Here is a 27841-nt window from a genome sequence, read left to right on the forward strand (position 1 = left end):
AGGCTGGCTGCTTCAGACACCACTCAGTAGTGTTACCAGGCTGACTGTTCAGACACCACTCAGTAGTGTTACCAGGCTGGCTGCTTCAGACACCACTCAGTAGTGTTACCAGGCTGGCTGCTTCAGACACCACTCAGTAGTGTTACCAGGCTGACTGTTCAGACACCACTCAGTAGTGTTACCAGGCTGACTGTTCAGACACCACTCAGTAGTGTTACCAGGCTGACTGTTCAGACACCACTCAGTAGTGTTACCAGGCTGACTGTTCAGACACCACTCAGTAGTGTTACCAGGCTGACTGTTCAGACACCACTCAGTAGTGTTACCAGGCTGACTGTTCAGACACCACTCAGTAGTGTTACCAGGCTGACTGTTCAGACACCACTCAGTAGTGTTACCAGGCTGACTGTTCAGACACCACTCAGTAGTGTTACCAGGCTGACTGTTCAGAGCTTTAAACTTGTGTAAATACTCTATATTTGGAACACGAATCAAATACACATCTCTGCGATACCTGCCGTTTAAATCTCCATGCTACAAGCTATGTCAAGATGATCGAGAATTTGCATGCTGTATCAGGGAACTGGGAGAGAAGCTTCTGGAAGAGAAAAAAACAGAACGTTAAGAGGACGTATTAGTGGAGGAAGGGAGCTGGGTAGAGTAGGAGAGGAAGACACGAGTTGGCAGGGCCTCTCCTCACAGCCATGTGTTCTTTGTCGAGGAGGTTGAGAAGACCCCTAGGCAAGTCACAGAATCTCAGGCAGGCCAGACAGAAAGAGAAGAAGCCTAGAGAGAGCAGGCTCACTGCTCGCATGGAAGAGAGACGCAAATCCTCCTGCTTCTTCCTCCACTGCCTTGGGGAGTGGCCTGTTTTTTTCTGCCACAGTCAGAATGACAGACAGAGGGGATAGGAGAGACAGACTGCTCTGCAGGTGGATGGAGAAGGATGGATAGAGGGAGCTAGAGAAGGAATCAGAGAAAGTTGTTGTTCAGTGGGTACATGCAGCTCGGTCCTCCCCACAACAGAACATGCCACGGTGGGTGATTCACACAGTGAGTTTTGAAACGGGGGGGGTTCTGTTCTCATGTTCTATCATCCATCTTCCTCGGCTCTGCTAGGCGTTAATGAGCCCATAAATCCCTGGCCATATGGGAACCGTCTCTGGGTACAGGACAGGAGAACACAACAGGAGGGAGGCAGTGGCTCTGTGGAGGCTGAGCAGTGATTACTGAGTCTCAGGCGGGCCTGGAGGGGAGGCTGGGAGACCCATGGTTGATTGGTGGAACACCATAGCAGTAGATAGCTCTATTAAACATTCTTATGGAGGGATGTCCCTGTGACATGACACAGCTTTTAGCTACGTGTACATGCAGACCACACAAACACAAAGGGACATAGAAATATATGTCCAATATGTATCCAAGATGGCGTAACAGTGGGATGTCTGTTTTGATTGTCTTGTCCCGTCCCATGTATATATACTGCTCAAAAAAAATAAAGGGAACACTTAAACAACACATCCTAGATCTGAATGAAATAAATAATCTTATTAAATACTTTTTTCTTTACATAGTTGAATGTGCTGACAACAAAATCACACAAAATAATAAATGGAAATCCAATTTATCAACCCATGGAGGTCTGGATTTGGAGTCACACTCAAAATTAAAGTGGAAAACCACACTACAGGCTGATCCAACTTTGATGTAATGTTCTTAAAACAAGTCAAAATGAGGCTCAGTAGTGTACGTTCAGTCCATATACGGACTGAACATACTCTCCTGCAACCCGCCTCAATCAATGTGGTGTGGATCTGCTATTTTAATACATTAGAACGGAACCCCCGTCAGAAGCTAGCCAGCTAACTTGCTACTAGCTAGTAGTCAGTTAGCCACTGCTAGCGGTCATTACCGTTAACTCGGACATCTGCCAGCCTCAGCCCGGTCAATTCCTGCCAGTCTGCACAGCGCGATATCAACCCAGAGCGTATCGGACTGCTTTTTCTCTACCACATCTCCGGATTCCTACCGCAAGCTCTGAACCTTTACTCCGGATCATCGCAGCTAGCTAGCTGCTATCCGAGTGGCTACTCCTGGCTAACGTCTCTGTCCCGAAGCAAGCACCAGTTAGCCTGGAGCTAGCCTCGTGCTAGGCCCATCGCCCGGCTAGCCGAAGAGATCCATCAGAAAATTCTTGGGCTTCAATTACCTCTTTTGCCAAGTGGCCTGGACCCTTTGCTGCCGACACGGAGCCCCGTCGATCCATCACGACTGGTCTGCCGACGTAACCGTCCGAGGGGTGTTTCTGTCCTGAAGTAAGCACCAGTTAGCCTGGAGCTAGGCCCATCTCCCGGCTAGCCGAAGAGAACCATCAGACAATTCCTGGGCTTCATTACCTCTTTTGCCAATTGGACTGGACACTTTGTTGCCGACACAGAGGCAGCCGTCTGCTAACTGTCTGAATCGCCGTGCCTCCAGCTCGCCTAGCTACTCACTGGACCCTATGATCACTCGGCTACACATGCCTCTACCTAATGTCAATATGCCTGGTCTATTGCTGTTTTGGTTAGTGATTTTTGTCTTATTTCACTGTAGAGCCTCCAGCCCTGCTCAATATTTACATTTACATTTACATTTATATATATATATATATGCCTTAGCTAGCCCTTTTGTTCCACTCCCCACACATGCGGTGACCTCACCTGGCTTAAATTGTGCCTCCAGAGACAAAACCTCTCTCATCGTCACTCAATGCCTAGGCTAACCTCCACTGTACTCACATCCTACCATACCCTTGTCATTACATTATGCCTTGAACCTATTCTTTCACGCCCAGAAATCTGCTCCTTTTACCAGTTCTTTTAGTATTTAGCTATACTCTTATCCTACTCCTCCTCTGTTCCTCTGGTGATGTAGAGGTTAACCCAGGCCCTGCAGCCCCAAGCATCACTCCTATTCCCCAGGCGCTCTCATTTGTTCTGTAACCGTAAAAGCATTGGTTTCATGCATGTTAACATTAGAAGCCTCCTCCCTAAGTTTGTTTTATTCACACTCCGCAAACCCTGATGTCCTAGCCGTGTCTGAATCCTTGCTTAGGAAGGCCACCAAAAATCCTGAAAATACCATCCCTAACTATAACATTTCCCGACAAGATAGAACTGCCAAAGGGGGCGGAGTTGCAATCTACTGCAGAGATAGCCTGCAGAGTTCTGTCAAACTATCCAGGTCTGTGCCCAAACAACTCGAGATTCTACTTCTAAAAATTCACCTTTCCAGAAACAAGTCTCTCACCATTGCCGCTTGTTATATACCGCCTTCAACACCCAGCTGTGCCCTAGACACCATATGTGAATTGATCGCCCCCCATCTATCTTCAGAGTTCGTACTGTTAGGTGACCTAAACTGGGACATGCTTAACACCCCAGCCGTCCTACAATCTAAGCTAGATGCCCTCAATCTCCCCCAAATTATCAAGGAACCTACCAGGAACAACCCTAAATCCGTAACCATGGGCAACCTCTAAGATATCATCCTGACAAACTTGCCCTCTAAATACACCTCTGCTGTCTTCAACAAGGATCTCAGCGATCACTGCCTGCATGCGCTATGGGTCCGCGGTCAAACGACCACCCCTCATTACTGTCAAACGCTCCCTAAAACACTTCAGCGAGCAGGCCTTTCTAATCGACCTGGCCCGGGAATCCTGGAAGGATATTGACCTCATCCTGTCAGTAAAGGACGCCTGGTTACTCTTAAACAGTGCTTTCCTCTCCATCTTAAATAAGCATGCCCCATTCAAAAAATGTAGAACTAATAACAGATATAGCCCTTGGTTCACTCCAGACTTGACTGCCTTTGACCAGCATAAAAACATCCTGTGGTATTCTGCATTAGCATTGAATAGGCCCCGCGATATGCAACTTTTCAGGGAAGTCAGGAACCAATACACACAGTCAGTTAGAAAAGCTAAGGCCAGAAATGTGGTTCCTGTAGCACTAATTCCAAAAGGTTTTGGGACACTAAAGTCCATGGAGAATAAAAGCACCTCCTCCCAGCTGCCCACTGCACTGAGGATAGGAAACACTGTCACCACCGATAAATCTACGATAATCAATCATTTCAATAAGAATTTTTCTACGGCTGTCCACGCTTTCCACCTGGCTACCCCTACCCCGGCCAACATCTGTTATAGACCTATATCCATCCTGCCATGCCTTTCTAAAATCTTCAAAAGCCAAGTTAATAAATAGATCACCGACCATTTCGAAACCCACCGTACCTTCTCCACTATGCAATCTGGTTTCCGAGCTGGTCATGGGTGCACCTCAGCCACGCTCAAGGTCCTATACGATATCATAACCGACATTGATAAAAGACAGTACTGTGTAGCCGTCTTCATCGACCTGGCCAAGGCTTTCGACTCTGTCAATCACCGCATTCTTAAATCGGCAAACTAAATAGCCTTGGTTTCTCAAATGACTGCCTCGCCTGGTTCACCAACTACTTCTCAGATAGAGTTCAGTGTGTCAAATCGGAGGGCATGTTGTCCAGGCCTCTGGCAGTCTATTGGGGTGCCACAGGGTTCAATTCTCGGGCCGACTCTTTTCTCTGTATATATCAATGATGTCGCTCTTGCTCCCGGTGATTCTCTGATCCACCTCTACGCAGACGACACCCTTCTGCATACATCTAGCCCTTCTTTGGACACTGTGCTAACAAACCTTCAAACGAGCTTCAATGCCATACAACACTTCCATGGCCTCCAACTGCTCTCAAATGCTAGTAAAACTAAGTGCATTTTCTTCAACCGATTGCTGCCCGCACCCTCCCACCCGACTAGCATCACGTCTCTGGACGGTTCTGACTTAGAATATGTGGACAACTACAAATACCTAGGTGTCTGGCTAGACTGTAAAGTCTCCTTCCAGACTCACACTAAGCATCTCCAATCCAAAATTAAATCTAGAATCGGCTTCCTATTTCGCAACAAAGCCTCCTTCACTCATGCTGCCAAACATACCCTCGTAAAACAGACTATCCTACCGATCCTTGACTTCGGCGATGTCATTTACAAAATAGCCTCCAACACTCTACTCAGCAAACTGGATGTAGTCTATCACAGTGCCGTTTTGTCACCAAAGCCCCATATACTACCCACCACTGCGACCTGTATGCTCTCGTTGGCTGGCCCTCACTGCATATCCGTCGCCAAACCCACTGGCTCCAGGTCCTCTATAAGTCTTTGCTAGGTAAAGCGCCGCCTTATCTCAGCTCACTGGTCCCCATAGCAACACCCACCCCAGCAGGTATATTGCACTGGTCATCCCCGAAACCAACACCTCCTTTGGCCGCCTTTCCTTCCAGTTCTCTGCTGCCAATGACTGGAACGAACTGCAAAAATCACTGAAGCTGGAGTCTTATATCTCCCTCTCTAACTTTAACCTGTTAGGGATAGGGGGCAGTATTTTCACGGCCGGATAAAAAAAACGTACCCGATTTAATCTGGTTACTACTCCTGCCCAGAAACTAGAATATGCATACAATTTGTAGATTTGGATAGAAAACACTCTAAAGTTTCTAAAACTGTTTGAATGGTGTCTGTGAGTATAACAGAACTCATATGGCAGGCCAAAACCTGAGAAGATTCTATACAGGAAGTGCCCTGTCTGACAATTTGTTCTCCTTCTAGGGCATCTCTATCAAAAATACAGCATCTTTGCTGTAACGTGACATTTTCTAAGGCTTTCATTGGCTCTCAAAAGGCGCCAGAAAGTGGAATGAGAGCTCTCCAGTCTCTGGGCGAAAAACAGCATGGGTTTTTGTGAGTGGTCCTTCTAAGAACAATGACACTGGAGCGCGCGTGCACGAGACGACTCCATGTTTTACTTTCAGTGTTTGAACGAATACAACGTCGCCCGGTTGGAATATTATCGCTATTTTACGAGAAAAATCTCATAAAAATTTATTTTAAACAGCGTTTGACATGCTTCGAAGTATGGTAATGGAATATTTTGACATTTTTTGTCACGAAATGCGCCGGCACGTCACCCTTCGGATAGTTACCTGAACGCATGAACAAAACGGAGCTATTTAAATATAACTATGGATTATTTCGAACCAAAACAACATTTGTTGTTGAAGTAGAAGTCCTGGGAGTGCATTCTGACGAAGAACAGCAAAGGTAATCCAATTTTTCTTATAGTAAATCTGAGTTTGGTGAGGGCCAAACTTGGTGGGTGTCAAAATAGCTAGCCGTGATGGCCGGGCTATGTACTCAGAATATTGCAAAATGTGCTTTCACCGAAAAGCTATTTTAAAATCGGACACCACGATTGCATAAAGGAGTTCTGTATCTATAATTCTTAAAATAATTGTTATGTATTTTGTGAACGTTAATCGTGAGTAATTTAGTAAATTCACCGGAAGTTTGCGGTGGGTATGCTAGTTCTGAGCATCACATGCTAATGTAAAAAGCTGGTTTTTGATATAAATATGAACTTGATTGAACAAAACATGCATGTATTATATAACATAATGTCCTAGGAGTGTCATCTGATGAAGATCAAAGGTTAGTGCTGCATTTAGCTGTGGTTTTGGTTTTTGTGACATATATGCTTGCTTTGAAAATGGCTGTGTGATTATTTTTGGGAGGGTAATCTCCTGACATAATCTAATGTTTTGCTTTCGTTGTAAAGCCTTTTTGAAATCGGACAATGTGGTAAGATAAAGGAGAGTCTTGTCTTTAAAATGGTGTAAAATAGTCATGTTTGAAAAATTGAAGTTTTTGCATTTTTGAGGTATTTGTAATTCGCGCCACTCTATACCATTGGATATTGGTGAGGCGTTCCGCTAGCGGAAAGTAACAGGTTTGCATCAGCTGTCAGAGCAGCTTACCGATCACTGTACCTGTACACAGCCAATCTGTCAATAGCACACCCAACTACCTCATCCCCATATTATTACTTAGCCTCTTGCACCCCAGTATCTCTACTTGCACATCATCATCTGCACATCTATCACTCCAGTATTAATGCTAAATTGTAATGACCTATTTATTGCCTACCTCCCTACTCTTTTACATTTGCACACACTGTTGATTGATTTTTCGATTTTTCTTTTCTATTGTGTTATTGACTGTACGTTTATGTGTAACTCTGTGTTGTTGTTTTGTCGTTGCTTTATCTTGGCCAGGTCGCAGTTGTAAATGAGAACTTGATCTCAACTGGCCTACCTGGTTAAATAAAGGTGAAATAAATAATAAATATATGCACACATAAGCAAACACCCACTTCTCCTTCAGTCCGCACACCGTCCCAGCATGTGTGCGGTCCTAACAAGATGACTTACCGACACAGTTGTCACAAAGGCTGCAGTGAGAGGCACGCGGTGGTCTGAAGATCTTACAGGTGAAGCAGTACTTGAGCTTGACAGTCTGCCCATTGATGACCACCTCTCTCGTCCTGGGGGGCGACCGGTAACCCGAACTGGAACCGTTGGCTACATCTGTCAGGGAGAAGAAGTGGGTATCATTAGCCTCAAATCACATGGATATTAAATTTGGCATACAATACACTGCAATCCTAGCCTCATTCATTGTCATGCCAAATTATGCTATTGAAGAGTTGGCTAGTTACACAGTATGGGAGGAGGGTAGTACTATCCAGCACAGAGCTGGCACTGTAGAGCGGTACAGGAACCAAAGTTAAGTCAAAATGGAACTGTGACTGTCAAGTAGACCTATTGGTTCGTATAGTACTGGTCATGATAAAAGCAGAAGTGAAAAGCCTTTTAAAATATGTTGGTTCATTCATGTCTGGCTCTGAAAGCAGAAAGAGCCAGAGAAGTCTAACTGCTCAGCACCTTCTCTCATGACGTCACACTGTGACTGTCCTAACCTGCTCAGAGCAACATGCCCTTCTCTCTGCTCTCTGGTCGCAATGAATGTCTCAGCTGGAGGAAACCCAATTTGGCAAGCAAACTGGTTGTTTTCTCCGCAGAAACTCATGCTTTTCCCCTCAGAGTGGTGTCAAACAGCTTTCTAACAGAGAGGATGATTGACATGATGAGGGGAGATGTTGTTGGGCAGATGATTATGGTAATTTGAAAAGCACAAAAGGTATAACCAATTCCCCATTACTGCCATGCTCGTTTCTGTAGCTCTCTTTTGTGTGTGTATGTGTGTGTGTAGATCATGGTGTGCCTCTGAGCCCAGTGGCAGAGCTGGAGTGGTGTGTATGTACGCAACTCAACAGGCAAAAGCACATGGGTCTCTTTTCAGCCCATGTTCAGTGCGATCAACGCAGCCTCATCATCCTCTCCTCCTCTGTACAGAACGAGGGATAGAGTCAAACACGGAGTGAGTGAATGAGCAGGAGGAGAATTAGTATCTCAACATCTATCAAAGAGCGCTTCCAACAGAGAGAGTAGAAAGCCCAGAAGAAGTTGCTGAGCTGAACTGCATACCATTCATACTCCGTGTGGTACAATCACACACACTAATGTACTGAGCTCAATAAAGAGAGCCCGCTCATCATTATTCTATTGAAACACAGGCTGATAATATTCTAAAGAACTCCTGTCATTCTTCAGTAGGGTTATTGTGTTGACGTCTATAGACGGGATGGCTGACAACGTCACGAAAATTTTAAATGATGCGCACGCATCGGTGGCCGGAAGGCGTGCTTTATTAGGATTCTGAACGGTCAGATAGCTAGCAACAATGACAAGCTGCCATGTGGGGAATCATAGGTGGCTCGTTTCAGTTTGACCGTTGGAGCCGGTGTAGTACGATTCAATCTTAGTCCTGTATTGACACTTTTCCTGTTTGATGGTTCGTCGGATGGCATAGCGGGATTTCTTGTAAGCTTCCGGGTTAGAGTCCCGCTCCTTGAAAGCGGCAGATCTACCCTTTAGCTCAGTGCGGATGTTTCCTGTAATCCATGGCTTCTGGTTGGGTTATGTACGTACAGTCACTGTGGGGACGACGTCATCGATGCACTTATTGATGAAGCCAGTGACTGATGTAGTGTACTCCTCAATGCCATCGGAAGAATCCCGGAACATGTTCCAGTATGTGCTAGCTAAACAGTCCTGTAGCTTAGCATCTGCTTCATCTGACCACTTTCTTATTAACCGAGTCACTGGTGCTTCCTCCTTTAGTTTTTGCTTGTAAGCAGGAATCAGGAGGATAGAATTATGATCAGATTTGCCAAATGGAGGGCGAGCTTTGTACGCGTCTCTGTGTGTGGAGTAAAGGTGGTCTAGAGTTTTTTCCACTCTGGTTGAACATTGAACATGCTGATAGAAATTAGGTAAAACGGATGAGTTTTCCTGCATTAAAGTCCCCGGCCACTAGGAGCGCCGCCTCTGGGTGAGAGTTTTCCTGTTTACTTATGGCGGTATACAGCTCATTGAGTGTGGTCTTTGTGCCAGCATCGGTTTGTAGTGGTATGTAGACAGCTACGAAAAATACAGATAAAAACTCTTAGTAAATAGTGTGGTCTACAGCTTATCATGAGATACTCTACCTCAGGCGAGCAAAACCGCAAGACTTCCTTAGATTTCATGTACCAGTTCTTTACAAATATACATAGACCGACAACCCTCGTCTTACCAGAGGCCGCTATTCTATCCTGCCGAAAAAGCTTAAAACCCACCAGCTGTATGTTATTCATGTCGTCGTTCAGCCACGACTCGGTGAAACATAAGATATTACAGTTTTTAATGTCCCGTTGGTAGGATATACGTGATCGTATAACCAACAACTGTAATGATGTATTTGAGAGACAAGTGCTTATTGTGCAAATGTATTTATGTTTTAAATAAAGATGGAGACAAAAATATACACTGAGTGTACAAAACATTAAGAACACCTACTCTTTCCATGACAGACTGACCAGGTCGATCCAGGTGAAAGCTATGATCACTTATTGATCCACTTCAGTCAATGTAAATAAAGGGGAGGAGACAGGTTAAAAAATGATTTTTAAGCCTTGAGACATGGATAGTGTGTGTGCCATTCAGAGGATGAATGGGCAAGACAAAATATTTAAGTGCCTTTGAACGAGGTATGGTGGTAGGTGCCAGGCGCAACAATTTGTGTCAAGAACTGCAACGCTGCTGGGTTTTTCATTATCATCAGTTTCCTGTGTGTATCAAGAACAATTCACCACCCAATGGACATCTAGCCAACTTGACACAACTGTGGGAAGAATGCTGGAATGCTTTAGACACCTTGAAGAGGCCATGTCCCGAGGAATTGAAGCTGATCTGAGGGCAAAAGGGGGGGGGCGGGGGGTGCAACTCAATATTAGGAAAGTGTTCTTAATGTTTGGTATACTCAGTGTAGTTTACATGTTGTCAACAGTCTAAGCCAACCGCGTCCGTTTGAGGCAATCAAGTCGCCTCTAAAATGAGAAAAGCATTGCAGCATAATGATTATGAAAATCACATCTAGCCTCACAAACATTAAAACACCATCGCCTGTGAAGAACAACTAATGAAATGTTCATGGAATGACTGGGCATGGAGCCCAGACTACTGGTACCACTTCTCACATTCATTACTCTTTCCTTTCAGTCAACTAGACCACCAGCATCAACTGGAAAACCACTGGCCAGCTATCACTGTATCAACATGTACTGTAAGATGAAAAATGAACCTACAAACAAGGACAGCTAACAGTAAGTATAGCTGTGAGGTTGACCATGAGGTAGGATTTTAACAGTGAGGAGGCATACGAGGAAGATGTGTTTTATCTTGCCCAGAGTGAGGTTTTTATTAACAAACATGAAGATACTAAGCCGGCGACTGTACAAGTATTTACAAAAACAAATAATCAACTCTAATCAACTCATAAGAAAACCCAGGCTCAATAATTGCCTGTTAACCCGTTACCCGTCTGAGGTGCTCACTTCCACTCCGCTCTCAGACACAACTTCTAGTTGACTGTATGTTCACACTGGAGGTCGACCGATTATGATTTTTCAACGCTGGTGCCGATTATTAAATCGGCCAATATATATATAGGCTTTTAGCTGCTTTATATATATATATATATATAAATAAAAAGCCAATTTTTATTTAACCTGTCTGGGCTAAGGGCATAATTTTCACGGCCGGATGAAAAACGTACCCAATTTAAACAGGTTACTACTCTGGCCCAGAAACTAGAATATGCATATTATTAGTAGATTTGGATAGAAAACACTCTGAAGTTTCTAAAACTGTTTGAATGGTGTCTGTGAGTATAACAGAACTCATATGGCAGGCAAAAACCTGAGAAAAAGTCAACCAGGAAGCGGAGGATCTGAGAATTGTAGTTCATCTTTCTAGTCCCTTTCGAAACTACAGTATCTGTGGGGTTACGTTGCACTTCCTAAGGCTTCCATTGGCTGTCAAAAGCCTTCAGAAAGTTGTTTGAGCATTCTCCTGTCACTGGGCAGATAATAGGAGCTCAGTTACTAAGTGGACTGCCTGGCAACAAAGGGATTGGATATGCGCAGTCCCGCGAGCGCACTGTTCCTTCTTTTTCCCCTTGAATGAATACGCTATTGTCCGATTGGAATATTATCACAATTTTACGTTAAAAACACCATAAAGATTGATTTTAAACAGCGTTTGACATGCTTCTAAGTACGGTAATGGAACATTTTTACTTTTCGTCTCTGGTACCGCGCTCGTGCGTTATGCCTTTGGATAGTGCTCTGAACGCACGAACAAAACAGAGGTATTTGGACATAAATATGGATTATTTTGAACAAAAACAACATTTCTTGTGGAAGTAGCAGTCCTGGGAGTGCATTCTGACAAAGATCAGCAAAGGTAAGAGAATATTTCTAATATTATTTCTGAGTTTAGGTGGCCCCGAACTTGGCGGGTGTCTATATAGGTTGCTGTGATGGCTGAGCTATGTACTCAGAATATTGAAAAATGTGCTTTCTCTGTAAAGCTATTTTAAAATCTGACACAGCGGTTGCATCCAGGAGTAGTATATCTATAATTCTTTAAATAATTGTTGTATATTTTGTCAACGTTTATGAGTATTTTTGTAAATTGATGTGCACATTGACCGAAAGTTTTGGTGGGAATACATTTTCTGAACATCACGCGCCAATGTAAAATGCTGTTTTTGGATATAAATATGAACTTTATCGAATGAAACATACATGTATTGTGTAACATAATGTCCTAGGAGTGTCATCTGATGAAGATCGTCAAAGGTTAGTGCTTCATTTAGCTGTGTTTTGGGTTTTATTGACATGTCCTTGCTTGGAAAATGGCTGTGTGATTATTTTTGTCTATGTACTCTCCTAACATAATCTAATGTTTTGCTTTCGCTGTAAAGCCTTTTTGAAATCGTACAATGTGGTTACATCAAGGAGAAGTGTATCTTTAAAATGGTGTAAAATAGTTGTATGTTTGAGAAAGTTGAATTATGACATTTTGTTGTTTTTGAATTTGCCGCCCTGATATTTCACTGACGCTAGCGTCCCACGTAGCCCATAGAAGTTAATCTGCATATATATATATATATATATATATATATATATATATATATATATATATATATATATAAGGACAATTACAAGGACAATTACAACAATACTGAATGAACAATGAACACTTATTTTAACTTAATATAAGACATAAATAAAATCTATTTAGAATTCAAATAAATAATGAAATATGTTCAATTTGGTTTAAATAATGCAAAAACAGTGTTGGAGAAGAAAGTAAAAGTGCAATATGTGCCATGTAAAAAATAGGTTTTAAGTTGTAGTTATTATAGAAATGATGACACGTTGACTCTCTCTATACCATTTGTATTTCATATACCTTTGACTGGTGGATGTTCTTAGTCACTTTAGTATTGCCAGCCTAATCTCGGGAGTTAATAGGCTTGAAGTCATAAACAGCGCTGTGCTTCAAGCATTGCTAAGAGCTGCTGGCAAAACGCAATAAGTGCTGTTTGAATGAATGCTTACGAGCCTGCTGCTGCCTACCACCACTCAGTCAAACTGCTCTATCAAATCATCGACTTAATTATAATATAATAAACACACAGAAATACAAGCCTTTGGTCATTAATATGGTCAAATCCGGAAACTATCATTTCGAAAACAAAACAATTATTCTTTCAGTGAACCGTTCCGTATTTTATCTAACGGGTGGCATCCCTAAGTCTAAATATTGTTGTTACATTGCACAACCGTCAATGTTATGTCCTAATTATGTAAAATTCTGGCATATTAGTTCACAGTTCGCAACGAGCCAGGAGGCCCAAACTGTTGCATATACCCTGACTCTGCTTACACTGAACGCAAGAGAAGTGACACAATTTCCCTAGTTAAAATAAATTAATGTTATCAGGCAATATTAACTAAATATGCAGATTTAAAAAATATATAATTCTGTGTATTGATTTTAAGAAAGGCATTGATGTTTAGGTTAGGTAAATTTTTCGAGAATGCACTTTTGTTAAATCATCACCTGTTTGGCGAAGTTGAAGTAGGCTGTGATTCGATGATAAATTAACCGGCACCGCATTGATTATATGCAACGCAGGATTATATGCAACCTCCCCCAGGAAACTAGCAGAATATTCCAGATTTCACAGTTTGGATCTAGGCCAGTTTGGATCTAGGATGGAGCTGGAAGGAGGACGGTAGTGATAAGAGGGGTTGATGAGGGCAGTGGTACAGCTAACCAGCACACAGAGAGGCATACAGTAGGAGAGACTAAAGGAGGATTCAATGTCGGCCAAAGCGTCTGCCCGGCACAGGCCCATCTCGACGGGGTATAAGAGAATGTAATTGCTATCCTGCAGGGATAGGGACGTGATAGGTAGAGGATGAGAACAGGGCATGAGCAGATGGACCTTCACTCACTGACAACACAACAGAACACTTACCTCAGGCTTAATAAGACCATGACCTGAGACACCGGACTTAAGATTTTGGACTGTAAAAGACACAAAGAGAAGGGTAGCCTACATACAAGTGCTTACTTCTGAAAGTCAAGTCAACATCACAATTGGCTATTATTAGGTCCATTATTTTCACACCCCTGGGAAGCAAGCCAAACACCCCATCTCATCTTGACAGGCCATCCCTCCATATTTCAGACTGTGTGTGTGTGTGTGTCAGCCACACTCAGGTCAGACTGTTCTCTCTTCAGGAGGCTCCAGGGCTTGGTACCACTCAGGCAACGGTCCCAACGAGTCCCCGTAAGACTGTCAATCTGGATAAGTTTGACAGTCTGGAGTTGTGTGCCCTAAGCAGTTGGTGGCAACTTAAATCCTCAGGGAGACTGCTTTAAAAGGAGAATATCTAGCTATATGGTGGATGCCTTCTGTGACTGTGCCTTTCACATCAGTGCAGATGAGGGACAAGGAGAAGACACCCTGCTATTTGTGACTATGTATGAGCATTCTCTGTACAGGACAGGATGTCCCAGCAGCTGCTGTTGGTTCCTGTACGTCTGTCTGCATGATGAGAGGTAATGAGGCCGATGGGCCCCACAGGGAGACCAAGACAACACAGACAGACACTTTCCCTGAGTTAGCACTCTCTCTGCCTCTCAGACACATGCAGAGGCATACTGTACAGTGATCCGTGTGTGTGTGTCCAGTATGCAGAGGCATACAGAAGGCAGGTGGCCATCAGTAACAGCAGAGGCCAACCCAGGCCACTAATTGCTCGACAAGTTATGCTTTTCTTTCTCTCTTTGTCTGGACCCATTTGGTAAATTCAACTGGCTGCAATTACTGTCCCAGCAGCAGCAGCTCTATTCATGTACCATGCGGCTCCATCTACAAGGCCTCATCACACAGCCCTTTTATCTCCCCGTCATAATCCTCAAGACAAGCCAACAAAAGACCTGAGAGACCGGAAACCATCTCCCAGAGGAAACCAACGCTGGCGGGACAAAAAGGGATTGAAATGCATTGGAGAAACATCAGGTAGGGTAGGTTTTAATAAAATGTTGTTTGAGTGTGTGTGTGTGTGTGTGTGTGTGTGTGTGTGTGTGTGTGTGTGTGTGTGTGTGTGTGTGTGTGTGTGTTGGGGGGGTACTGTCTGAGTATGTGTGTGCATACGTGCGTGCGTGAATGCTGATTACATAACTCCTGTCCTGGATGTCGAGTCTTCCCACAGACAGATTAACTGTTAGTTGTGGGGCACTTTCTCTTCAGTGGGTAACAAAAGTGGGTTTCCAAATGGTGATAACACTGAGCATCTACTATGACACACACCTATACTTCCTATTGCCCCAGGCTGCAGGCACACACCCTAGGTTAACAATCCAGGCCTTATTTCTAACCAAATGTTGCAACTGCGATTAGACTTGCGATTTAGAGCAACACTTGGGTGAACTGTTGGAATCATGGACATATAATTATTATTCTAATTCTATAGTTAGAATATAATAGTGGGCACTTTGAATACAGTGTTGTTTGACAAGACAACAAATTAAAATGCCACAGAGGAGTTATTGTGACAGGGTAGGAACCAAAGTGTTGATAAGTGTTTCCTAGGGGACCCTATAATAATGTTCTCTCTTAGCTATTCCTCTTTTATTTAGAAGATACTGATGCACAAACATACCATCACTGGTATTATCATGCTGCATAGCTAGTTACGTTTGTTCTGACTCAGTACATTTATTTGCTAGCTAACTAGCGATTAGTATTAGCGGCTAACACAATTTTGGCCCAAGTTGCTAACAAAAGACAAACTAGCCGTTTGCAGATGTGAAACAAAGTAATATTGTGATTATAGAACGCTACTGGAAGCAAAGTGAAAACCGCATCGTTGTCATCAACATTGTTGCATGTGCTGCATTAACCATGCAGACTGAACGCAAGTGTGTCGTGGTCGAGGAACAACAAATGCGCTCCTTGAGTGACAGGAGGTGGGACCAGGTCTGTGTGGAAAGCGGCATGGAGAGAGAGAGCGGAGAGGGATGACTCAAGTAGCGGAGTAAACTATATATATTAAAAAAAAAATTAAATGGACGTTACACACGGCGTATCACATTTAACAAACCAAACATTGAAATACCGTTATAGAAGGTCAAGTAAAAACCCAAACCGGTCCCTGCATCAATACTGGTGTATCATAAAATACGGTATACCGCCCAGCCCTAGGGCACTGGGACACAAATTGCAGGGTGTGTGTGTGTGTGTGTGTGTGTGTGTGTGTGTGTGTGTGTCAACCTCACTCTTATATCCAACTGCCATTGTAAAATTAAATGGATAAAAAAGGATTTGAGAGATTACAGTTCATGTTTTCCATGACTAGATTACACAGGGAAAAGTACTACAATTAAATGAGATGAATTTTCCTGAAGCTCTGTAAAGTAGGTCTGAGTTACTGAGCAAAAGGCTTTTTCTCTGGACTGTTTTGAAATCATTACTCAGCCCTAAGGGTTCACTGATCTCTCTGCTCCCGGCTGACTATGATGAACACATCCTGATATTCATTTCCACCCTCGCTAGCTTCGTTAGTTACTAGTGAAAAATTAAGGGATGTTTCAGTTCAGTCCATTTCTGGGGAACTGGCTTTGATGTGGCCATAATGCATAGCCAGAGACTGACGTTAAAGTCTCGAAGGCACTTACCGATCGGGCAAGACGGGAGTACTTTTTGGTTGCCTGAAGATTGTGAACACTTGTCCGAAAACGTAAATGAGCCATTTACACGCACAAGTGTCATATGTTGCCTGCCTTTCACCTACACATTGGTGAGGAACCAGGAAGATCAGTACTGGAATTATTAGAATTTTGGTTAGCAGTAAAACAATTATAAATTCACTTGCCCCAGGCAATAGGGCACCCATGTCAATCCCTGCAGGCCTATATTCCTCCTTTCCCCCCCATTTCTCGACATTGTAGGCTTACAGCCTAACTGATCTCAAGTGATAGGACTGGTGGAAGCATTATGATGGAAACCTGCCCAAGTCTGTCAGATCCAAGAAATCGTTAAGTAGGAATTACAGAAAGTGCACAGTTAAAGTATTCACATTGTGTGGTGTGTGAGTAATGAATGTTGGGGCATTTCCAATTAAGATTTACCCCAGTGTTTAACCCAAAAGGTTCAGACTCTCCACCCATCTACACGGGCCAGCACCCGTGACTCACTGAGCCACAGCTCCGGTGGACCTGCTCTGACTTAGAGGCAAGGCCCTGGGTACTTTTTTTTTTAAAGCTTTCATTTACATAACAATGGCTAACTGTGAACTTTACCACCTTCTCACAAAGCAACGGTCTTGAATGATGCAGAGGCTGTTGATTTTGCTCGCCACAAGTCAGTGTCACACTCCTGATGGAAGCACAACACCAGAGCTTTCATTACCATAACACACCGGCGGCCCACTGGTGTAAGGGTAAGTCTCAATAGAAAAGCACTCAAATGTGGCCCAAAACGCTGGTGCAGGTGGGGAAACAGTGCCAGCTGACTGTAGTTAATTGGGTAATGGAGTGGGAATGGGGTCAGAGTTAATAGCCGTCATGTGAACTTTTCAGAAACATCCGGCGAGTAGAGTTCATCGACTAACAGGGAGGGGGGAGAGAGACATAGATCGCAACAACCAAATCAAATTGGGTGTTCAACTAATTAAAATGATTTACAAAACATAAGCTAAATAATAAACTATACATTCCCTAAACAAAGATGCTACAAGTGGGTGTGTTTGTGTGAGCGAAAAAAGCTAAAAATAGTTACCATTGCACTTGCAGATCTGCATTTTGATATGATACGCAAGCAGCCTGGATACCAACAGTAACACAAGGACACAAAGAGTTCTGTCAATCAGCAACATGCCCAGGTGGGTTTGGAGCCTGTGGCATACCAGGGAAGTCCCTTCAGATCTATCTATCTATCTACTGTGGAATGATGAATGTTCAATTAAAGAACACCTTCACACTGGATGAGGAGTCCCGTAGGTCCACTGACATTCTGCAAGAGAACATGATCTCCTCCCATTTCAAGGACATCATGAACAAACAGTTTGATGTTAGCACATAGAGATGTGCAGGCAACATGTAAAGACATCAAGTGTGAAGCAACACAGTGTACACATGGTAACCCATGGCAACGGAACCCTGGAGAACTCTGACAGTGATAGAAGATATCTTTGTTGAATTCCTCTGAATCCACATTCCACCATGGGGGGGGGTGGATGTCAGTCAGTGGACTGTAATCCTACCTGCATAATGCACTGAGGCTGAGAGGAAAGAGACGGTTGTGGATGACAGAGATCCTAGTGAGTCCGATCTCCCTAAGTGCGCATCCCTCCCTCAGAGTGTCGTAGAGGGAGGGAGAGAGGAGCTACAATGGATTGATCGAGCGCGAGTGTAAAGAGCTCCACAAACTCACTTGCACTAACAGATCAGGGCCCGATTTCCCGAAAGCATCTTAAGGCTAATTTCATCATTAGAACCTTCGTAGGAGCATAGTTTAAATCTCTGAACCGTTTCCCAAAACCAGCTAAAGTTGCACTTGAAAATGCTCGTTATTTACCAACTGCCTCAGACCACTCGTAGAACAGCTAAGTGCGTCGTTAGATGCTTCCCCCCCCTTCAATGTCACTTAATACACAGAAAATCTCAGCTAAACATTGAATCAAAATGTTTATCTGTCTCTCTGTGACCGCCGATATCTTCAGAACGAAGTTCACTAAATACAATTTTTCAATGTCTTTGCAATTGTAATAAACGAGCAAAGGTTTTAAAAAAAGTATTCAAATGAGAACCGAGATGACTGAATTAAAAGATAAATACAGTATAGGCTACATTTAAGAAATAAGGCACGAGGTGTGGTATACGGCCAATATAATGCCTGGATACAGCCCGTAGCCGTGGTATATTTGCCATATACCACAAACACCAGAGGTGCCTTATTGCTATTATAAACTGGCTACCAATGTAAGTAGAGCAGTAAAAATAAATATTTTGTCATACCCGTGGTATTCGGTCTGATATACCACAGCTGTCAGCCAATCAGCATTAGAAAGGTGTTCCTAATGTTTGGTATACTCAGAGTACAGGTAACTGCCAAAATAAAGGAAACGCCAACATAAAGTCTCTTAGTAGGGTGTTGGGCCACCACGAGCTGCCAGAACAGTTTCAATGCACCTTGGCATAGATTCTACAAGTGTCGAACTCTATTGGAGGGATGCAACATCATTTTCCCGCAAGAAATTTCCTCTTGGATCACTGAGATTAGGATCTGTACTCATCTATTTCATAATTATTATGTTGTGTTTTTTTTATCAGATATTTGACCACAATTTCCACAAAATTGTCATTAATGCAACACTTTTCAAAGTAAAAAGAAGTAATAAACAAATCAATTTCAAATCATTTTTTTTTAACATTGCTCCCCTAACGAAAAGGCCTGAGTTCAACATAACACTGAAAATAAAACTTTCGAATTGAATTATAACGCCAGAAGCTTCTGAAGATTCAGTTTACCGTTTGAGCGTGGTCACCGAACCATCTGTGTTACAATTCACCCCACTTTGACCTCCTCCTTGAAGAGACCCATCCAAGTCACTGGACCAATGCCTAGGCTTTACAGGCTAACAGTCGGTAATCTGCCTTTTGGACGCCGATTATGGCCGATTACATTGCAATCCACGAGGAGACTGCGTGGCAGGCTGACCACCAGTTACGCGAGTGCAGCATCAAAAGGACCTTGTGCCTGCAAGGAGACAAGGTGCTAGCTAGCATTAAACTTATCTTATAAAAAAACAAATCAACCTTCACATAATCACTAGTTAACTACACATGGTTGATGATATTACTTGGTCCACTAGCTTGTTCCGCGTTGCATATAATCAATGCGGTCCCTGTTCATTTATCATCAAATCACAGCCTACTTCAACTTGATGATTTAACAAAAGAGCATTCATGAATAAAGCACAATCGTTGCAATAATGTACCTAACCATAAACATCAATGACTTTCTTAAAATCAATACAGAAGTATATTTTTTAAAACCTGCATATGTAGTTAAAAGAAAGATTCATGTTAGCAGGCAAAATTAACTAGGGAAATTGTGTCACTTCTCTTGCTTTCAGTGTAAGCTGAGTCAGGGTATATGCAGCAGTTTGGGCCGCCTGGCTCGTTGAACTGTTGAAAGGGCATTTATTCCTAACAAAGAACGTAATTAATTTGCCAGAATTTTACATAATTATGACATAACGTTAAAGGTTGTGCAATTTAACAGTAATATTTAGACTTAGGGTTGCCACCCGTTCGATAAAATACGGAACGGGTATTTCACTGAAAGAATAATTGTTTTGTTTTCGAAATGATAGTTTCCGGATTTGACCATATTAATGACCTACGGCTCGTATTTCTGTGTGTTATTATATTATAATTAAGTCTATGATTTGATAGAGCAGTCTGACTGAGCGGTGGTAGGCAGCAGCAGGCTCATAAGCGTTCATTCAAAAGAGCAGCTCTTTGCAATGCTGGGATTCACAGCGCTGTTTATGACTTCAAGCCTATTAACTCCCGAGATTAGGCTGGCAATACTAAAGTGCCTATAAGAACATCCAATAGTCAAGGGTATATGAAATACAAATGGTATAGAGAAATAGTCCTATAATTCCGATAATTACTACAACCTAAAACATGTTAAAAGGAACCACCAGCTTTCATGTGTTCTCATGTTCTGAGCAAGGAACTTAAACGTTAGCTTTCTTACATGGCACATATTGCACTTTTACTTTCATCTCCAAGACTGTGTTTATGCATTATTTAAACCAAATTGAACATGTTTCATTATTTGAGACTAAATTTATTTGATTTATGTATTAAGTTAAAATAAAAAGTGTTCATTGTTCATTCAGTATTGTTACAATTAGCATTTATTACAAATATATATAATTATTATAATTTCAAATAAATAAATAATAAAATAAATACATTAAAAAAAAATGTTGGTATTGACTTTTTTTGGTCCTCCAATAATTGGTATCGGTATTGAAAAATCATAATCGGTCGACCTCTAGTTCGAACCCGGTCAGTCACAAGTGCAAGATAACATTGGTAGTGGAAAGGCTGTCCTTAGAAGGGCTATGACAAGGCTATTGAACTATATTATTATGTGCGCCAAATTGCGTTTTTTTGTGACACTCCTACAGTAACATGACCCGTGTGGCCTGTGATCATCATAGAGAGGACAGAAGGCATGTCCATGTTCCAGAGTCTAAGCTTTCAGGAATGGGGTCATAATAGCTTATAGCCAAAACAGTTCAAACGCTAGAGACAAATTCCTAAGAAGAACATAAATTCAACATGCCACAAAGGCTTCAGAAACCACCAGGATCTTCTGTTTTACCACAGAGAGCATTTGATTCCATCTGTCCTCCTCTACCTCACATGGCTGGCAAAGTACAAATGCTGCTACAAATGTTGTCTCTGGTTTTGAATTTAAATTTAGAGAACTGAATATGAATGCATCTGAGAAGTTGAATATATGAAACTGATAAACTCTAAATAAAAGTTTTTGAACTTCATACACAGGAAATGAATGCATTATCTACTGTGTTGAAACTGAGTATTTAAATATTCAATTAGAATACTCAATTACTTTGAAATATATATTTTTTTACTTGTATTTCAAATCATGAAAAGTTAAAATAATGAATTATATGATCAAATTTGTGCATTATAAATTCAAAAAGATCAAATTCAAAATCCCAACACAAATTCAAAATTATGGAATACAAATACAATTTCTGTTGGCACTGAAATCGCTCCATAAAACCGGGCCCAGATCAAGTGGAGAGCTTTAGAACCCACTATATGCTCACACTCCCCAAACTCTGCTCCAAGCTGCCATTGTTCAGGTTCTAGTGAGACAGGGTAGAAGGTGGTTCTATAGAAGTAGTATGGTGTAATACAGTAACGTAGAGGCTTGGTGATCAGATGTTTTAACCAATGTTAATGAGATTACCACTCATTAGGTAAAGTCTCTCTGTTGAGAAAGTATGTGTTAAGTCAGTGTGTGTGAAAAGTGCCTGAAGGCAGGGCAGAGACATTAGGACTTACAGCGGGGCTGTAGAAACCCTGGACAGGTTCTACACGGAGTGTACGAAACGTAAAAAAAAATTATAAGAATATTGAGTTCTTTTTGCCCTCAGAAGAGCCTCAATTCGTCAGGGCATGGACTTTACAAGGTGTCGAAAACGTTCCACAGGGATGCTGGCCAATGTTGAATCCAATGCTTCCCACAGTTGTGACAAGTTGGCTGGATGTCCTTTGGATGGTGGACCATTCTTGATACACACGGAAAACCGTTGAGTGAAAAACCCAGCAGCGTTGCAGTTCTTGACACAAACCGGTGGGCCTGGCACCTACTACCATACCCTGTTCAAAGGCACTTAAACCTTTTGTCTTGCCAATTCACCCTCTGAATGGCACACACAATCCATTTCACAATTGTCTCAAGGCTTAAAAATCATTATTTAACCTGTCACCTCCCCTTTATCTACACTGATTTAACAAGTGACATTAATAAGGGATCAAAGCTTTCAACTGGATTCATGTTTTGTACACTCAGTGTACATTCTCTGTTACTGAGGCAGTATTGGCGTTTTTTAAACTCTCTCTCCTCCTCCTCCTCCTCCTCCTCCTCCTCCTCTCTGTGGTAATACTACCAGAGCAGCCATCAGTCAGTCAGGCCCAGGTCTGGTGGTGGGTGGCACGCTGCTCAGACTCATCAGTGCTTGATGTATTCTCTCGCTGTCCTGGCATCTCGGGGGAATAACATATGATACTTCTTACAGTGAGTGGGAAGATAATATGTATGCCAGGGTACTGGCTCTTCCATGGCTTGTTCTATAAACCTAGAGAAGACATCAAAACACAGAAATACTCAACTCAAAATGTTGCCAATAATATGCAGGAGTAAGAGGTTCATCATCCAGGGTGTTCTATTGGGTTGCCACCGCCATCTGTATTCCATATTCTAGTAGATTGTTTATCTTGATAGAGACTGGGTGGCAGTCAAACACAAAGAGCACTGTAGAAATCAATCTATTTTGGGATGTCCTTTAAGACAGTCATGCATACCCAGCCAGTCACACTGTGTGACCCTGTGGAGGAAACTGTTTGGAGCACATCCTCTGAGGGCTAAAGACATGCATGACAGGCAGACAGAGAGCAGCATTGAGACTATAACCCTGGTTCCACTGCTCTGCCTCTCTTCTCCTCTCCCCTGTAACAAGACTGTCTGTCTGCCAGCGTGGGCAGCGGGAGAAGCGGGATAGAGGAAGGAGAAGAAAGGGAGGATAGAAGGGTGGGAGGATAGAAGATGGATGAAAGAGCTGTGAAATATAAAAGGAAGGCCCTGCTGCTGATGCATTTCTCGACCACACACAGCATGCACTCACACAAACACTTGAATTGTTCTAACTTCTCACGAGCCTTGTGGGAAACCCTAATAATCATATCGGGTCTGGCTGCGACCAACGAACCCTAAATGTCAGTGCATCCTCCTCAGCCGATCGCACACCACCTACTTCCTCTGCAGGGAGAGGAGCAGGAGTTTAGCGTGGCCACAGGCTTTAGAAACATCCACCTGACCTTTACTGGCTCGTCTACACTCGGTCTCTGGCACGCACAGCAGAAGAGACCAGAGGGAAGAGACATCTCCACCGTCGTTCTGGTAATGTCTTTCTGAGAGCTTTTGGAGTTGGCATGCACCCACCTGAAGGATGCCAGATTCTCAGTCTCTGCAGTGATGCCACTTCTGCCCAGGGCCTGCATTGCTAAACATGGCAGACGGGCAGACAAACAGGATGCCTGGAAAAAGGAGTTGCACTAACAAGTGGAGATTGATCTACTAGGCTGACTGTGCTGGAGAGTTCCCCTACTATCATATCCAGTACACACATACACTATATATACAAAAGTATGTGGACACCCATTCAAATTAGTGGATTCAGCTATTTCAGCCACAACCGTAGCTGACAGGAGTATAAAAATCAAGCGCGCAGCCATGCAATCTCCATAGACAAACATTGGCAGTAGAATGGCCTTACTGAAGAGCTCAGTGACTTTCAACGTGACACCGTCATAGGATGCAAGTCATTTCGTTAAATGTCTGCCCTGCTAGAGCTGCCCCGTTCAACTGTAAGTGCTGTTATTGTGAAGTGGAAACGTCTAGGAGCAACAAGGGCTCAGCCGCAAAGTGGTAGGCCACACAAGCTCACAGAACGGGACCGCTGAGTGCTGAAGCACGTAAAAATTGTCGGCCCTCGGTTGCAACACTCACTACCGAGTTCCAAAATGCCTCTGGAAGCAAAGTCAGCACAAGAGCTGTTCGTCGGGAGCTTCATGAAATGGGTTTCCATGGCCGAGCAGCCGCATACAAGCCTAAGATCACCATGCACAATGCTAAGCATCAGCTGGAGTGGTGTAAAGCTCACAGCCATTGGACTCTGGAGCAGTGGAAACGCGTTCTCTGGAGTGATGAATCACACTTCACTATCTGGCAGTCTGACGGACACATCTGTGTTTAGCGGTTGCCAGGGGAACGCTACCTTCCCGAATGCATAGTGCCAACTGTAAAGTTTGGTGGAGGAGGAAAAATGGTCTGAGGCTATTTTTCATGGTTACGGCTAGGACCCTTAGTTCCAGTGAAGGGAAATCTTAACGCTACAGCATACAATGACATTCTAGATGATTCTGTGCTTCCAACTTCGTGGCAAAAGTTTGGGGAAGGCCCTTTCATGTTTCAGCATGACAATGCCCAAATGCACAAAGCGAGGTCCATACAGAAATGGTTTGTATAGATCGATGTGGAAGAACATGACTGGCTTGCACAGAGCCCTGACCTCAACCCCATCGAACACCTTTGGGATGAATTGTAAAGGTGACTCCGAGCCAGTCCTAATCGCCCAACATCAGTGCCCGACCTCACTAATGCTCGTGGCTGAATGGAAGCAAGTCCCAGCAGCAATGTTCCAACATCTGGTGGAAAGCCTTCCGAAAAGAGTGGAGGCTGTTATAGCAGCAAAAGGGGGAACAACTCCATATTAATGCCCATGATTTTGGAATGAGATGTTCAACAAGCAGGTGTTTACATAGTTTTGGTAATGTAGTGTAGCAGGGACAGGACAGGAGTCAGGACAGGGGCCCATTGATTTACACAGCAGGCTTTAGCCACTGAGCCCAGCGGAGATGGGAGTGAGATGGAGAGTGGTGAGGTGGAGAGTTATTGAGGGAGAGAAAGAGTGAGTGAGTGAAAGTGAGAAAGTTGCTGCTCTCAGCAAACCACAGTTCCCCTCTGTGGTTCCCCTAACGATATACAGATGTGTCCATCCAGCAAACATCTACAACAACACAGGACACAACACCGCACTTCCTGTTATAGGACACACATTGTATCCCAGACATCGGGCACCGATGAATAGGCACCTTGTTCCGTCCCATTCTGTCTGTAGTTTCACAACAGATCAATACCAGAGGTGAACTGAGGTCCTTTACTTCTTTGAATGGAAGACAAGAGCATTAATTATTCAGAAGGCTGCTGGCAATTAAGGAAGAACCAGTTCAAGTTGAGGTCAAACATTACTTCACTATGTGATCTATTCTAATTTAACCTGACTGACTGACTGACTGACTGTGTCATCTTTCCAAGGAGTTAGGGAGAGCTCACGCCACACTGTCATAACACTATAAGCTAGGCAATCTAACAAGCACTTAGGCCATAGACAAATTGGACAGTGTGCACGTCATGTCACGCCAAGCATCAGTAGGTATCATTTTAAGGACCACTAATACACTCTGACTGTGTTTCTTTCTGCAAAATGCGACTGACCACAGCAGGCAGAAACAATCTAAATTTCTTCCTTCCCTCACACTGTGAAGGCCGCTGAAGCAGAGAGATCTCGCTCGCTCCCTCTCTCTGCCTCTCTCTCTCCGCCTCGCTCCCTCTCCGCCTCACTCCCTCTCCGCCTCACTCCCTCTCCGCCTCACTCCCTCTCCGCCTCACTCCCTGTCCAGGAACCAGTCCCATGAGTTAATACGCCTATATTTAGTCACTCTCACACAGCAACACCAGCTCTGGTCCTTGGAACCCACTGCTCGTTACCTTCAACAACACTACCAGGAAAATGGACTCAAACTGACAAATAAACAATGACTTATTGTATTTTATTGTCACATACATCGGATAGGTGAGATACTGTGTTTTATCGTTGTCCATCATAGGCCAGGTAGTACATTTCAAAAATCAACACGGCTAGGCTTGTAAAAATAAAAACCCACACAAATCTGAGTTGTCTGTATCAGCCTTTTTACAGACTGACTAGCAGACTTTGGTATTTTCCCACAATATCAACCCAGGCAGGGAGGGAGTTGATGACATGAGCGAGTTTCCAGAGAGTTTCTAGTCTGTCTGCACGGTTCCAACCCTGTAAACACTGACAGTAAAAAAGGCTTGGTAATAACAGCGTGCGTCGTAAAGGAAGCACCTCTAACACCAGTAGCAGAGCGGGCTGTAGAATGCTCATTCATCCAGTGAAATAGAGAATACATAACATACCATGCTATGACAACGCCGCATACTCACGTCTCCTAACGCCGTGAAGCACAGCGAGCGGGAGAGCTTCAGCTCCACTAATGAGAGCCCCCTCTGAAGACGAGGCTCGTCTTCTCAGGGACGTGCAGTCAGTGTCTGTGTGTGTGTGTTCGTGCGCTTGTGTGTGTGTGTCAAGTCATATAAGGGTGCACTGCTGGAAAAGAGCATGGCTGTCTGGGCTGAGGATGGATGGGAGCAGCCAGCCATTTACACACACAGCCTAAGAAATACAGCCTAAGAAATACAGCCTGAGCCCTGACGTGGGTGTGCGTGCGTGTGACAGAGAGAGATGGAAAGGGAGATGGTAGAGATGGTGGAAGAGGCCAGAAAGATTCATGTGAGATTGTGACTTGGCCTGAGAGAAAGATGGGGGAGGGGAGGGGGGGTCAAGGAATATAAAGGTGAAGACAGAGATAAAACACAAAGAGTGAGTCTGAAGCAGAGAAAGATGCCTACTCATTGTGGGAGCTGGATCAGTATAAGAGCTACCAGATTTTAATGTGTCTGCATGTCATCCAGCCACGGCATGGCTGGAGTACTGGGCAACAGTGGGAACCAGAGAGAGAGCGGGAATGAGGGAGAGGTGGAAGGAGTGGAGGGATTAAGGGAGTGAGAGAGAGGAAGAACCTGACAGTCAGAGTATGTCATCCACATTACATTTAAGGGCTTTTTCCCTCTCTCTCCTCACTATGGGAAAAGCCAGTGACCTTTCTCTCAGTGGGTTAAATCTGGCATTTCTGACAAAGGACCTCTAGCCAGTATTCTAGCCAGGTTAATGTATGGGCAACATTAATCAGGACCGTAGATTTCATAAACTGGAGGGGTGCTCAGTCTGTGCTTGGGGGTGGATGGGTAGTCCCTAACATGGTCCTAAAATCACCATTGTGGGATAGCTGGATTCAGAGGTTTATATTAAGAACAGATAAATAGAAAGATCTGTTGATGTAGACAGCAGCTAATCACTGCTTGGCACACCACTACAGATACACCCTTGGATCTGGGCATGAGGCCGTTTGTATGGATGCTGCCAATGACAGACATGGGCATGGTAGGTGATCCTGGGATGAACTACAGAGCTGATAGAGGGACTGTGCTGTGGGATCATGGGAGATGTAGTTTTGAAGATGTAATGGGCTCACAAGTTCCCACAGCCTTCAGTTTGTTTATTCTCTAAAAACAATAATTTTATAATTTGTCCAAATGAGGAGTGCTGTTGTTCATAGCCAGTGCGCCAGTACAGTA

General features: G+C 43.5%; 1 protein-coding gene across 7 annotated transcripts in view; it reads right to left on the reverse strand.

Moving 5' to 3' along the window:
• Positions 1 to 27841, reverse strand: part of LOC106610784 (palmitoyltransferase ZDHHC14) — a 101511-nt gene that overhangs the window by 25708 nt on the left and 47962 nt on the right. For all 7 annotated transcript variants that reach the window (XM_014210352.3, XM_014210350.3, XM_014210346.3 and 4 more), the window contains one exon: positions 7348 to 7503. In XM_014210352.3, the coding sequence (XP_014065827.1) occupies positions 7348 to 7503 (156 nt within the window). The remainder of the gene's footprint in view (positions 1 to 7347; positions 7504 to 27841) is intronic.

The sequence above is a fragment of the Salmo salar genome, chromosome 09, assembly GCF_965601325.2.
Source record: "Salmo salar chromosome 09, fSalSal1, whole genome shotgun sequence".
In the NCBI taxonomy this organism is placed as follows: domain Eukaryota; kingdom Metazoa; phylum Chordata; class Actinopteri; order Salmoniformes; family Salmonidae; genus Salmo; species Salmo salar.